At 39.5% G+C, this 14006-nt stretch overlaps 1 protein-coding gene across 2 annotated transcripts in view; it reads left to right on the forward strand.

Annotated features, from left to right (window-relative positions):
- The first annotated feature begins 2255 nt into the window (after positions 1–2255).
- The window catches only part of LOC132978005 (SLIT-ROBO Rho GTPase-activating protein 3-like), a 34986-nt gene continuing 23235 nt past the window's right edge, over positions 2256–14006 (forward strand). For both annotated transcript variants that reach the window (XM_061042983.1, XM_061042984.1), the window contains exons 1-2: positions 2256–2763; positions 10991–11186. In XM_061042983.1, the coding sequence (XP_060898966.1) occupies positions 2697–2763; positions 10991–11186 (263 nt within the window). In that variant the 5' untranslated portion in view covers positions 2256–2696. The remainder of the gene's footprint in view (positions 2764–10990; positions 11187–14006) is intronic.

A 14006-nucleotide genomic window follows, 5' to 3' on the forward strand; every position in this document is an offset into this window, starting at 1 on the left:
GCCTCTGTACTGAGGCACCTGCTTTATCAACTGAGCTAAACTAGAACGTCCTTATGATCTTGTACAGACTCAGGCAGACCCTGACATCTTCCCAACACAATAACACAGCCCAATACACAATGAGATCTTCATCCAATTCTTAAAAGTCTTATCTTATCGAAAAACCCAACACTAAATAATCTCACAATAGACATACAATGTATACAAACAATATAAATACCTTCCTCATATAAATAGCTAGTGACTTAAACTATAAGAGCAAATATTATACAATTACCATGACTTATCACTGATTAGGATCTGTTTTTATAATGTTAATGATTTTGATACAACGACCACTATAAAACTGATCATTTTATCAGTCATCTAAACATACCGTGTGTTAGATTAGTTGCTCTGAATTTCAACAAAGAGGAAGGAAAGCAGCAAGTGTTTTTAGGTTTTATGGAGAGATACAATCAAATCGCTTTCTCACAGCATTTTATCAGGAACTGAAAACAGTTTATCTGGCAAAAATCAGATGTTAACCAAACGGAAACATCCCCGTAAAGTAAATGAGGTTAGATAAAACATAACCACTATAACTCTGGGACGATTCGTCTTTGCTTGCATTTTAAAATGGCATCGTGAACATCAGGCATAAACCAGAATAACTCCAGCATACAGGCTGCTGTAATTTGAACATTTACACAGAAAAGTATCGTTCTGCCTCCTGTAGGAAACCTAATCTTTTCTAGGTGGACCCTGTGATAATCATTCCTCTCGTTAAGGCACATAAGTGGATGGTGTTAAACTTTCCATTGCCTGGTTAGACACAGCTTTTTCAAATTATTTTCAAGCCCACCCCAATTTTTATCAGGCTCAGTGCAGCCAAGATTTGGTGAGTAACATTTGCTGAGGAAATTAGAGTTTGAAGTGGAGATTGCGTGGTGGTGAGAAGTGAATAGTTCTCCTGCAGATTTCTCCTGGGCTCTCTCCCAGCTCTGACAGTTCCCACAGGCTGACAGTAGCCCACAGATTTCCTGAAAATTGGGTGCAAAGGCGGACTAGGATCTCTCGACACTGTTCAAAATGCAATCTTCTCTCAGGCAGGCTCAACTATCCCTGTCCTATACACCAGTTTGCTTTTCTTTGAGGCACGGCCACAGCTTGGGAAGTCGAAGGATCAAAGTGTAGTGCACAGTTTCACTGTGAATTCACAGGAAGATTTATTTTATCTTTTTGTCAGAAAACTCTGCTGAGATGAACAGCAACGAGAGGGAAAAGAGCAGATCATTGACATGCAGTCAACTCTGATTTTCTCTGGGAAGAAGCTCCTACCTCTTTTTCTAAAGGGGGAGTGCTGCAGTGGTAACACATGTCATCTGTAACACCTCTCTCTGTAACAAGTGTCTATAATGTCAGCTAGTGGTCACATCCACACCCGAGAATAATCAAGTAACAATCAAGTTATTTTAAAGGGCAAATTGTTGTTTTTGTGTATAATTTTTTGAATTTTTATTCTGAAAGTTGAAGCTTTAAGTCTATAAGTCAAATGTGAGTAACCTGATAGTCTTTCTATCAACGATTCATATTTAATCTTTTCTTTTTCATGTAAATGGCTAACATCTTTCAGCTCTCTGTCAGCTGGATTCTTTCATCTTTTTACTCCAAGTAAGATGTTTTAATACTTATAGGCCTACATCGTCCTTTTTTTATTTTTATGTTTATATGATTTGTTTTTTAGATGTGCCACATAGAGACTCTTGAACAAATGTTCCAGCATCGGATTTCTCCCAAAATCGTTTATTCCTTACAGCATGAAGATGACAGTATTTCACCTATTTCAGTGTTGTTTCTCAAAAACTAGCCTATGTTATCAATGTACAAAAACAAGCTCAACGCTTTACTTTGAATAAAAAAAGGAAAATTGTGTCAAGTTACCCACTCTGTGTGTGTGTGTGTGTGTGTGTGTGTGTGTGTGTGTGTGTGTGTGTGTGTGTGTGTGTGTGTGTGTGTGTGTGCAGTAAACATGTTAATGTTGTTGTCCTGGAAACAATCAAATCTTCATCACTAAACTGTTCATGCATCCTTTCAGGGTTGGACGGTACTTTAACCGCTTTTACTGGCACAGGTCTGCACATCAGTTCACTGAGACAAACCTGAAATCATCCTTGAGGATAAAACTGGTGAAGAAATAAAGGAGGGAGGGGGTTGGGGGAGGAGTCTCACATTGACTTTCACGTCCATTCAGCCTTTTCTGCAGCAGCATTGAACTTGCAGAGAGAGAGGGAGGGAGGGAGAGAGAGAGAGAGAGATAGAGAGAGAGATAGATAGAGAGAGAGAGAGTAAAAAAGGCAGACTGGACAGTATTGTGCAGAAGGGACTCTATGTTATGAGGCTGCCATGAAATGAACATCAAACGTGAATTGTTTTCCGATCCACTGAAGAGCGCTGCTGAAGAGGAGTGGTCAGGAAGGAAGATTATCATTATGCACTTTTAGATCAACGTCGCCTCCAACGCAGCAAGGCAACCTCGCAGAGCCTCAAGTGCGTTTAATCCACGAAGAGGAAGAAGTTGAGTCAGGCGGGCAATGATTCGCATCTGATTGTTGCTCAACTACTCCGGAGAGGACTGCAGACGGGCAAATCGCTGCATTGTGGCAACGGAGACGCTGATTGCTGCTCGAGGATTGCACAATCCCATTCTCCTCAACATGTCATCTCAGGCGAAAGTCAAGAAGGACAAAGAGATTATTGCCGAATATGAGACCCAAGTGAAAGGTTGGTAACGTGCAGGCCTGATCGTATTGTTATTCTGTGTGTGTATGTGTGTGTGTGTGTGTGTGTGTGTGTGTGTGTGTGTGTGTGTGTGTGAAGGCACTATTGCGTAACTTCAAGCTTTGTATGGCTTTCAAGTGTGCAGTGCTGTAGCTGTAGGGTGGGACAGATTTGTACAGTTATAGATGTCAGTCGTTTATTTTTTTTTTCAGCATATCTACTGGGGAATGTCAACAAAAATGAATCTAATTTTAACAGGGATGCGTCTATTTCTTGAATTCTGTCATACAACAATGAAGACACAACTTGGTTGAACCTGTTTTGCACAAGATGACTGTGAGATCCACAACATGCCTAGCCCTTCATGTGTGGCCATGTAAGCCAATGGTGCTTGATCATTAGTTTCAAAGTGCATCTGGTGTTTCTGTCAGATTGTTTCATGCTGCACACCCTACAAGGGAATGCACCAGTTCACCTTGGATAAGCTTTCTAATAGACTGGAGGTCATGCACCTCAAGTACTCATGCGGATGATTTGGAGACATCTGGGTACACTGCAGAACATCTTCCTAAATGACAGGTCAAAATTTACATTTGTATTGTGTGGATCAACACCATTTTACAGGACACTATTGGAAGAGCACGTATATGAGACTCCAGGACAAAGTGTAGTATCAAGGGGGGAGAGGAAATGCTCAAGAAGATCACACTGCAAACAGTTCATAAAGTCCATACATAATGTATGCTGTCTGTATGAATTATGAAGCATGAAAGGATTTTACTGTCTACCGCTAAAGATGTGACTGGATAAACCACCCAGAGAGAGAAGCAAGTGAGGAACACTGACAACAGATTGGAACAGACATTGCAGGATGTATATAGGTGGCTTGTCTTCTCAGCTTTTAAGATGACTTCCAGCAGTGTCAACTCTAACACGTTATGCATCACCTTCTCATGGTTGTGGTTTTGCTCATGTGTCAGGTTTTATTCACAGAGACAGCAAGACCGTACTTGCTTTCCTCTTGAATATGTTACCATTTTAGACCAGGATAAATGCAGAAGTCACACGAGTATTTAAAGTAAAGTATAACTCAGATTATAGTGAGGGTGTGAAACCAGCTCCTGCTTTGAGCTCACTTTGTTTCAAATCAACTAACGTGACTATAGAGTATGAACACCCAGACAAATCAAGTGGACCATGGAAAAGAAAACATCAAACTGAACTTAGGGTGTGTGTTGGGTTGCAGCTAATACTTCAAACATGGATGATGATGGATCAATCTCAAGTTGTCTGTGTGGTCCTCTAGCTGCAGTTTCTACACTTTAGTAAGTGTAGGCTAGGTTTTATTAAATGAATGCCATAGCATGTGGTAATTGAAACACATGATTTAAGGGATTAAAGGGATTAAGTACATATTAAATGCTTCTCTAGGCCTAAAAAGCTAATTTGATGTATGCTAGGCCTACAGCCTACAGTGACATTTTTCGGCCATTCACATAATTTAGATTATTTGATCAATATCAACAATTTACGTCTGATAAAAACACGAGGTCATCTTCATTCTCATATCTATTGACTCATATGAAGATACATTAACCTGACAGTTAGCTTAGCTAAGAAAAACATACAAACAGGAGTAACATACAGTAAGCTAGCACTTTGCCAAGTACAGTAAATTTCCTTTTGTTGAAAAGAAGCTGACCAGATGTAAAAGTTGTCTAAACAATTTTTGTCTCTACCATTTTTTTGTAGACTAAACAAACAGACTCAAAGCTGATCGCTTGCACTTACTGACATTGTTTCCTCTTTTCTAGATACTTGCTTGTGTTACTTACTCGCTGATGTACATCGCTTTGGACAAAAGTGTCTGCTAAGTGAATTGTAGATATTGTAGCACTACTGGGAAGCTTACTAGCTAGCTTACATTTTGAAAAATGCTCGCTAGCTGCTTCCCCACTTTTCCCAATCTTTACGCTAAGCTAAGTGGTTTATGGTTATAGCCTCACATTGAGTAGGCTATACAGATATGAGAGTACTATAAATCCCCTCTTCAATTATTTTTTTTAAAATTATTTTTGCTAAACTTGTTTCACGCTTTCATTTCCCCCGACTCATTGAGATTTTAAAGCAGTTGTGTTTCATGCAGGCTTACATATCTAACTTGGTATTGCTTATCCTGTGTATTATTTCCGTGGTAGTTTTAGATATAACTCTATAAAGTAAATCTTGTTTTCTCAACATTTAAACTGGATAATACTTTTTTTTGTATTCTCTTGTAATGGTTAAATTCTATTTTCATGTCTACAGCAATCATGAAATCCAAGTTAAACTGCCTGTCTATATCCACCTTCCTTCCTGTATGCATAGTTGTCCACAATCTAAAGCTAGTAAGCAAGTAGTCCAGTAATGGCGGGGAAAGGTAGTTTGGTAAGGTAGGTCATCTGAACCTGTTCTTCTCTCCAATTGTCTTTTGTTTACTTGTCCTTCAGTATGGTAAGGAAGTGCACATTCATGGGAGTGGCTTTAACAAGTTTTTGTTCCAAATGTTTCGAAATCTAGCTTATTCTTGCTTAGTTCTCCAAAGCTTCCTCGTCCTTGTCCACATTTAAAACGTGTGTGCACTTATGCTGTTACGTGCATAGGGGAGCCCCCTGCATTGAAATATGCTATGTTGTTAATTTTAAATGACATTATTGTCCCCGCCCTGTACAGAATGTTTGAATGTATGCCAAATCAATGAGAGGTGCATAGGAGCAATATTAGTGTTGACGCCGCCATGCTCATCCATGCATTTAAGTAAATATTCAAACATTTTATCAATAATGTTCCTTTTAGCTACTTAATAGAGACATTACTGCTTATGTACATGTATAAAGAGGAAATTACCAAAGCTTGTCAGCATGTGTGTGGTATGAATGGTATGATTAGCATTTAGCCGACTGAGGTGTGATTTACTTTCTCCTTGTCTGTCTATTTATTTGTTTGACTCTTTCACTGTCTCACTCTTCCTCTCTCTCTCTCTCTCCCTCTCTCTCTCTGTCCACACTGACTTTGTGGCTGGTAGAGAGCCATCAGAGCTCCGTCTCTTGTCTCAGTTTCAGGAAAAGCTTTTAAGCTGACATCTAAAGCTCATTTGCAAACTGGGCTTAGATCAGTTCGAAGTTGTGGGAGCTTTACTCTGACACTGACACTGGCCACCAATAAAGCTGAATGCTGACTGTACAGCAGTTCAGTCAGGCATGGACTTAATACACTGTGTGTTATATTTCAACAAGACATATTTTAGCAAACAGCCGGGTCTCAGTCACGTTTAAGCAATGCTTGTTATGTATTTTGATCTTAAAGCTTTACATGTTGGGGCCTGTATTTGCAATAATTGTCACATGGCTTTCCTGATTCATTGATGACTAAATAATCAATCACAAGCAGCAGGAGATACTGCTTTGTGTTTTAACAGTCATCACTGAGTCACTATCATTAGATGAAATACTTGTATTGTTTGAAACTAAAACACCATTTGCCCTCCTCAGCAGCACCTCATGCTGTTTTCTTTATTTCAGTGGAAAAATGTCATTCGAGTGAGTGTAGAAAATAAGTATGAAGTATCTCTACACTTACTGATCCCTAAACCAAAACACGAGGAAATGAGGGGATACCCTTCATGATGCATTATATTGTGCTCGTAGCTGGAGGCAACATTATCTCTAATGCCAAGTGATCTGTTTGAAGTCCAGCTGTTTTAGTCATGTGCACAAATTGCTTTAATAGAGTATGCTGTAGACAGTTATTCATAAGATTTGTGTTTCCGATAAGGAAACATGTAGCCATGTGGAACTAAACCATAAATGGCTACCAGATATTGGATAACAGATAATGGTGTCTGATCTGAATTTCAATAAAAAAAAAAATCCTGTGAGAATTTGAACACTTTGTAACATCTTTAATGACTCTGTTTCAGAGATGTAATTTCCCTTAACTGATGATGGCGATCCCGCATCTCTCTGTTTGTATAACCACCATATTCACTAAACACAATCCTCAATGACTAGACTAACCTCTCTGTGTTGATTCATCATAAAGAAAGAATGTTCAGACTGATACTGTCTTGAATGTCAAAGTTGCGTTACTACAATTAACTAGTATTGTTTTTTTATTGTCTTGGTAACATCTCTCATGTTGTGTTGACAGGTATAACATGCCCAGGGTTTACTAAGATTTAAATGGAAAAATGCTTGGAATTCTGCACACCACACACTAGATTTTCCTGTCCTGTGGCTGCACAAACCGTGATGCCTTTCCTTGTCAGAGATATTTGTGCGGAGGAAGAAATGTGAACTCAAGCAAATAGACTTTAAAGGCATACTATAGCCATTACTGCATTCAGAAGACAAGCGTTCACAGAACACAGCGTTGATTTGTACCAAATTATGTCAACGTGTCAGTCTGAGTTAGGTGACATGTGACTAGCTACGCATGGCTAACTGCAGACACAGCCCCAGAGACTGCTGCTGGCCACTGAAAAGACCCGTGCCATGCTAATCTGAGCATGGTACAGCAGTGACAGTGGGATCCTCTCTACATGATGTTGGGTGCTCTGTCCTCTACAGCAGCACAGGAGCCTAACAGGAAACCCTGCAAGGCAAAAGTGGCTGATAGTTTCCCCCCTTTTTGTTGTATTATCTGTCAAGGATCCAGGCAGCCACCACAGACATGCATGCTGTGTTGAACTTGGTGGGTGGACACGGGTTGTTGTTTTGAATCTGCAGGGTAAAAGAGGAGGTCATGGCTTTATAACAGCTGAGGGTGCTATACTTTCCTTTTCTACGCCATGAACCTTCACTCTGTTCTCACACGCCACAATGTGGCTGATCCATTTGAGGAACATTCTGTACTTTGGTGGCTTGAATTTATATTGATGTATTTAAAACGTTTTAGTGTTACTGTTATTGACGAAATCAGTATTAATCGTTTTTTTTTGCATAAATATCTCAAACTTATATGAAAGTGAAGCCAATGTGCAAATGCAAAGATGCAGTTCTTCGAATGGCCACTTGAGGTTGAATCTAAAAGTGGGTTAATCTCAAGCGCAAATTCTTTGAGGCTGGCTTCGGGAACACCAGAAGTGACGTACACATGACTGGCAAAAAAGCTGTTTTTACAGCATAATTAAACATGTTTAAAGCCCGGGACAAAAAACAAAACAGGTATGATTAGTCGGCTCTCTTTTGATTTGGAAAAATATACGTTTTATCCATAGTTAGGCGCGTAGCTGACCTGATGACAGTTGGGCGCGATGTAACAGTTCATCAAGAGGCTTAAAACCCGCCTCAGCTTCGGCTCTAAGCCTGGCGTTAGGTTGACTGAAAGTTAGGCAGGATTTCCATCATGGCGGCGGCTGCCGATGAACCTCCGGAGCCCCTTGCCGTAACAGATGGGTGACGTCACTCAGGCTTCGTTTATTAATATTTACAGTCTTTGATTAATCTCTATTAGGTTCCTTGTGAAAATGACAAGCTTAACAACAGAATTGGGCGTGTTTACAGCCTGGAACAGAACAGTTTTGGTCTGTATGGCTGATTTCCAAACAGATGTAGGGGGTAACAGATAGAGAATTTCTTTTTTTTTTACCATTCACACAGTCAAAATTGTCTTTAAGTCTCTTTAAAAAAAATATTTATGCTTCTTAAAGTCCACATGTTAACCATATAGAGTAAAGGGTAAAATGAACATTATTAAAGACGGGTATTATAAAAATGTCTAAAAGCCTCTGCGTGTGGAACAGTTTATCCTCATTGGCTAATCACTGTTACCAGGAAGAAAACCAGTTTCAGCATATGACTGTATTTTATGTTCAGACATTCAACTCTTTTATTATCATTTTAAAAAGATTAAAAGAAACCCCCGTCAGCTTTTGAGGGTTATTTCTCCCTATATTATTCACTTGAACTCCTTGCCTGCTTCCTCATAATTATGCATCACTCTGCAAAGGCCTGAATCATTCATTGAATGTAGTGCAGTACTGCACAGTCCCTAGTAACAGTTTACATTCTAAAAATAACCTGCTCACAGGAGAGCAGATACAAATATCAAGAGTCTATTTGATGTTGCACTGATAAAATAATTCATTTAAATCAATTTAGTTTTGCTCCTCACTTAGTCTATCTGTTCTTTTGCATTGTCACTGTGTGATTACAAAGGCTTAATGTCAACAAATGCTGATGTTCAGTGGTATGTAAGCACAGGAGTCTATCACAGTCATAATTCATTCTATTTTTGAACCTGATTGCTGCGTTGTTTATCAGCACGGACTGTTTATTGAGTATTTCAAAGCACAGAAAGTTGTCCTTGTCCTCGGCCATTATGCTAAACTGACTGACTGCTGTGACTGTCAGAACAGGGAACTGGCTTGCTCTCTTTCAAATGCCTCCAGAGGCATGTAACCAGGCAACTGGGCAACTATGGGGACCAGGAGGGGTACTTTTCCGAACAGCAAGGGACTCCATATTTACTCTGCCCCTCTCGTTCGTGCTGTTTCATTCACATTTTCACTCACAGCCGTTTGGGGAGGCATTTTTGAAATCCTTTATTCTCGATACAGAAACAGCATTTAGAAGTAAACAAAGGGGCTTTTCTTCTACTGGGACATCTTTTCCGTTGATACATTTCTACAGAGTTTCTTTTCAGTGCACAGAAATCATATGCATGGTTTAAACAGTCGGTCATAGTGGAATCTTCAGCCTTCTCATTGTTACTCAACTGCCTAATATTGTCTCACAGCAGGAGACGCTTGGTTTAAAGCCCCTGTTAGTGAATGTGTGTGGGTTTAAGATGTGGTCTCATGTCATTGGCACCTTTAGCTGCTTTCTCTGAGATCTAAGTTGACAGGGTTTTAATTTGGTTTATCAGCATGCTTGTTTTTGACTTTCAGCAAAATAAATCAAACCAAGAGATTATAAGCCAACATAAAGAGCAGTACTAATACCAATGTATGTCGTACAGCCTCCCTCCTCATCTCACTACTATGCTGCTTATGTTAGCTAACATTAGCGCTTTGCTAATCAAAAAGTGATTCTGCTGTCAGTCAGAGATTTTGTTCGTGAACAAAGCATGGTGAAAAGCAGCAGGTGAACCAATGACCAACATTTAGATAATTGCTGAACGTGTGTTGACACTATGTGACCCACTGACCTGCTCGGTTCTCTGTATGTTACTGCTCTCTGACTGAAAATAACACAGGCTGCAGAGAGAGATGTGCTGAGTTTGTGACATGGCAAAAGTGAAGGGGTCAGATGAACGACTTAAAAAAGTGGGTTGGATTAGAAACAAAGGGTATTTGATGGGATTTTATACAATGGCTCCAAGGCCCATACTTCAGTGGAGTTTTTTTTTAGCCCTTTATCTGTCAATACAAACTCTCCAGCTGGTAGTCTGGATATTTATACCTGGTGATTTTGAAAACTGTGATTGACTAACTTTAATCTAAATGATTTCACAACATGGGATAAACGTTAATCATTTTAGTTTTGCTTAACTTTAACACAAGGAAACCATGTCTGTTGACAAACAGCTTACAAAAATGTATTTTAACTAAATTAAATTGTTCACTTGAATTATAATATTTTAATAATTTTAATGAAAAACTTTTAATTGTAAAATCTGAACTTATCTGTAAATTATCATTCAAATGTATTACTAAAACAGAATTTGTTTCCTCATTCTCAGACTAGAAATAGGAGCAAAGATTTCCAAGCAGAAAACCACAGTGATCTTGCAATGAAAAAATTGCCTGCAAATTTTTTTTCACAACAAACTTCTCTGAAGGCTCGCTCAGCACAATGCTTTTTAGAAGCTGACCTATTTTATATTTTCCGTGCTGTCTGCTGCAATCATCAGACATGCATCTCATATGCACGTGTGCAACCCCAGCATTTAGACACCCCCACACTCCCTCCCTCCTACTACACACACACAGTAGGCGCACATTCACAGACGGCAGACAAATCGACTTTGACATCCGGTTTTATCCAATTATGATGACTTAGTTATTATATTAGTTGTTGTTCTTCGCTGCATCCTCACATGTTTCTGTTAACTACATCATGTGATACTTTGGGTAAAATGTTGACCTGCAGCACTGTCTGGCAGACATAAGTGAGGCCCAGCATGTAAGCCAGCTCCCCTTGAGAGGTTCAATTTGTTCTGAAGGTGGTCTTTTCTTTTTGATACGCAGAGATCCGTAACCAGCTGGTGGAGCAGTTCAGATGTCTGGAGCAACAGTCAGAGTCCCGGCTGCAGCTGCTGCAGGACCTTCAGGAGTTCTTCCGCAGAAAGGCCGAGCTCCAGCTTGAGTACTCAAGAGGCCTGGACAAGCTGGCTGAGCGCTACTCCGCCAAGATCCGCACCTCCAGAGAGCACCAGCACTTCAAGTGAGTTTCCCCGAGCACTGGAACGTCTGTATCAACTGTGCTTGCCTGATAAATAACTGCTACATATTTCATGCTGACATTGGCAGAAAGAGAAAGAGAGGGGAAAAACAGAGAGGGGAAGACAGAGGAGGGATAAGCTACAAAAAGGAGAGTAGGGATAAATGCAGAAGAATTGACCTGAAATGTAACCAGGGCCAAGGAAGCTTGTGGCCTCAGGCTGCTGTGTTTCACCCAACTAGGTCAGACAACCCCCCTTCAGTGTACGTGACTGTCATTTCATTTCCATTCAACTTCACGCTGCTTGCCAAAAAACAAACATTTCTCAATGGACACAGAAAAGAAAGATAAATCAAAGCCTCATTTAGGAGTCTCAAAAAAAGAAGCAGTTTGAGCTATTTTTCCTCTTTCCTGTGTGATCCTCTTTTTTTTATTGTTTGTAAAATCAGATCTCAGGGAGATCTGAGGTCATGAAACCAACACCCTGCAGCATGTTCAGGAATTGCTGCTTAGCTTAGTTCAGATCAGCCTGCAGCTCTCTGTGACTTTAAGAGAATTGTTTAACTGTAATAAATGCAGTTGCCAGAAAAAGAGAGTACAATGAATTATCAGAAAACAAAGGATAGATTAGTTTCAGTTACAATATGTTTGGTAAAAGTTTGCTCCTCATCTTGGACATAGACCAATTCATTAAAGCTCCTAAAAAGATGGCAAGTGGGTGTCACGTTAAGATCTAATAGAGGAGTGTTTTGCAATTCTCAGTATTGTTGTATTGAGTCCACATTGCAGGAAATCAAACTCACCTTTTAAAGTACTAGAGTATAGTGTAATTGATTCGTAGGCAGCAGCACACCCTTTGATGTGACCTGGGTGTGTCAGTCATGCATAACAAACACGCTGGTTTATTCAGAAGCTCTTCCCGTCTCTTTTCAGTCTCTCTGGCCGATTGGACCTAAAGCGTGATCACGGCGGAGAGCTCCCGTCACTGGGACATTTTTAAATGGAGTGTTCCCTTGAAGGGAGACCCCTGAAAGAGTAGCACATTGCATGACTTCCCCTTACACCCTGCTGTCCCAGATTCCCCCCCTCTCAACGTCACATTTAATGGTCATCATTGTGTCTCTCTGTCAATGGCTAGATTCATACTAATAGACAAAAATGGACCGACTAAGTCTCTATCATTAATAATCCCACGCTGTCTTCTCTTCTGGAGTTTAAGAGATTGCACCATACTCTCTCTAGTTACATTGCTCTTTTTAAACCAGCGAGCAGTGCCCTTCTTTTCTCATCTGTGATCCTTTCAGATTTTCATTTCTTGCGTAAGATCTAGTAGTCTGGCAGGAGAATGTCAAGGAACATTTAAAGGACCTTCTGTAATAGAGTGGCAGCGGCAAAGATGTCATTATAAAAGAGCTGATGACTCAGTCTATCTTTTAAGAAATTATATTCTATTATAATATACTATATATTAATAATTATACTATTTATATTCAAAATGCTTCAGAATAGTTAAAAAATCTAGTATGTGTTTGTGTTTCTAGTTCAGTGGAGTTCAGTTGGCTGTGGCAGCCCTAGCCGTGAAACAGGAATTGTTGCACTTTTTGTAGCCTGTCATGTAGAAAACCTTCTTCTGTCATCAGGACATGAACCGTTCTGCATCAACTCCTCTGTGTCCTGAACACTTCAGTCTCATCCGTATTCAGGAGCAGCCGACAGCCAAAGATTTACACTCAGGTTCCTGGCATCATGTAAAGGATCAAACACCTGCTCTGCTTGAAAGGAGGGCCTGTAGGGAGAGCTTGTTCATGTTTTTTTATCAAAGTGTTCAAGGATGAAAGGAGGAGGCAGAAAGAAGTTGCTGATGCCCGGTACTCTGGATTAGCTTTAGCATCAGGGTGCAACTCTTTTAACTCAGTGTTGAAACATAACTTTTCATATTGATTCTTATTTGTACTTAGTGTCTGCTACTATTTAAACACGAGTCATCCAGACAGGAGGACAGAGTCATACACTTGCTATAGAGTCAACATTTGGCATGAGAAAAAAGGTAATTTGGCCAATCCAGATTATATGTAGACTCACTGAAAGTAATTCTTACTTTATATTTCAATGTACACATGTTTTAATTAATTTGACTCATCAGATTTTGGTATTAAGGCCAGTTTTTGAATAAATGTCCATGACTCCAAAATATTTTAAGATGCTTGTTGGGAGCTAGAATAAAGCCCATGTGATGGCTTTGTTGTAGTGCAGAAGCTTGCATTAGCTGAAGACTATACAACAAGCTTTATAAGGACACAGTCATAATAAACATCAAAGAATGAACAAATCTCTCCAAGGAATGAAATGATCAGAGTCATAAACCAGTTGAAGGAAAACAAGTCAGGACTACTCTTTCAATATGACCTTAAAAACTGAGGTGCGAGTCAAAAATAACTGCTTAATTTTCTGACTCAACTGCAGAGTAAGATTCTACTGTGGATCAACTTTCCATCAGATTATTTTTCAGAAATGTCCCAAAGAAAACAATTTGTACTAATTAATTATTTCAGTTAATTCTCTTGTGAGATCCCGTGATCTATATTATCTTAACGTATCCTCTTTAGAAACTGTGTTACAGACAACATTTGATACAGTAGAATATAGTTTTTGGGGAGGAGTCATATTGTCAGTTGTATATGTTCTTGCTGGATTTTTGCTGGATCCATGAGTAAAATAAAAATTTGTTATTCGTTAACATATTTAAATACAGAATAATTGAGGACCCAGAATATAACCTTGAGGTTCCCCACACTGTGAGGAGTTGTCTGGTTATTAAACAAA

Source organism: Labrus mixtus, chromosome 7, assembly GCF_963584025.1.
Source record: "Labrus mixtus chromosome 7, fLabMix1.1, whole genome shotgun sequence".
NCBI classification, from domain to species: Eukaryota; Metazoa; Chordata; class Actinopteri; order Labriformes; family Labridae; genus Labrus; species Labrus mixtus.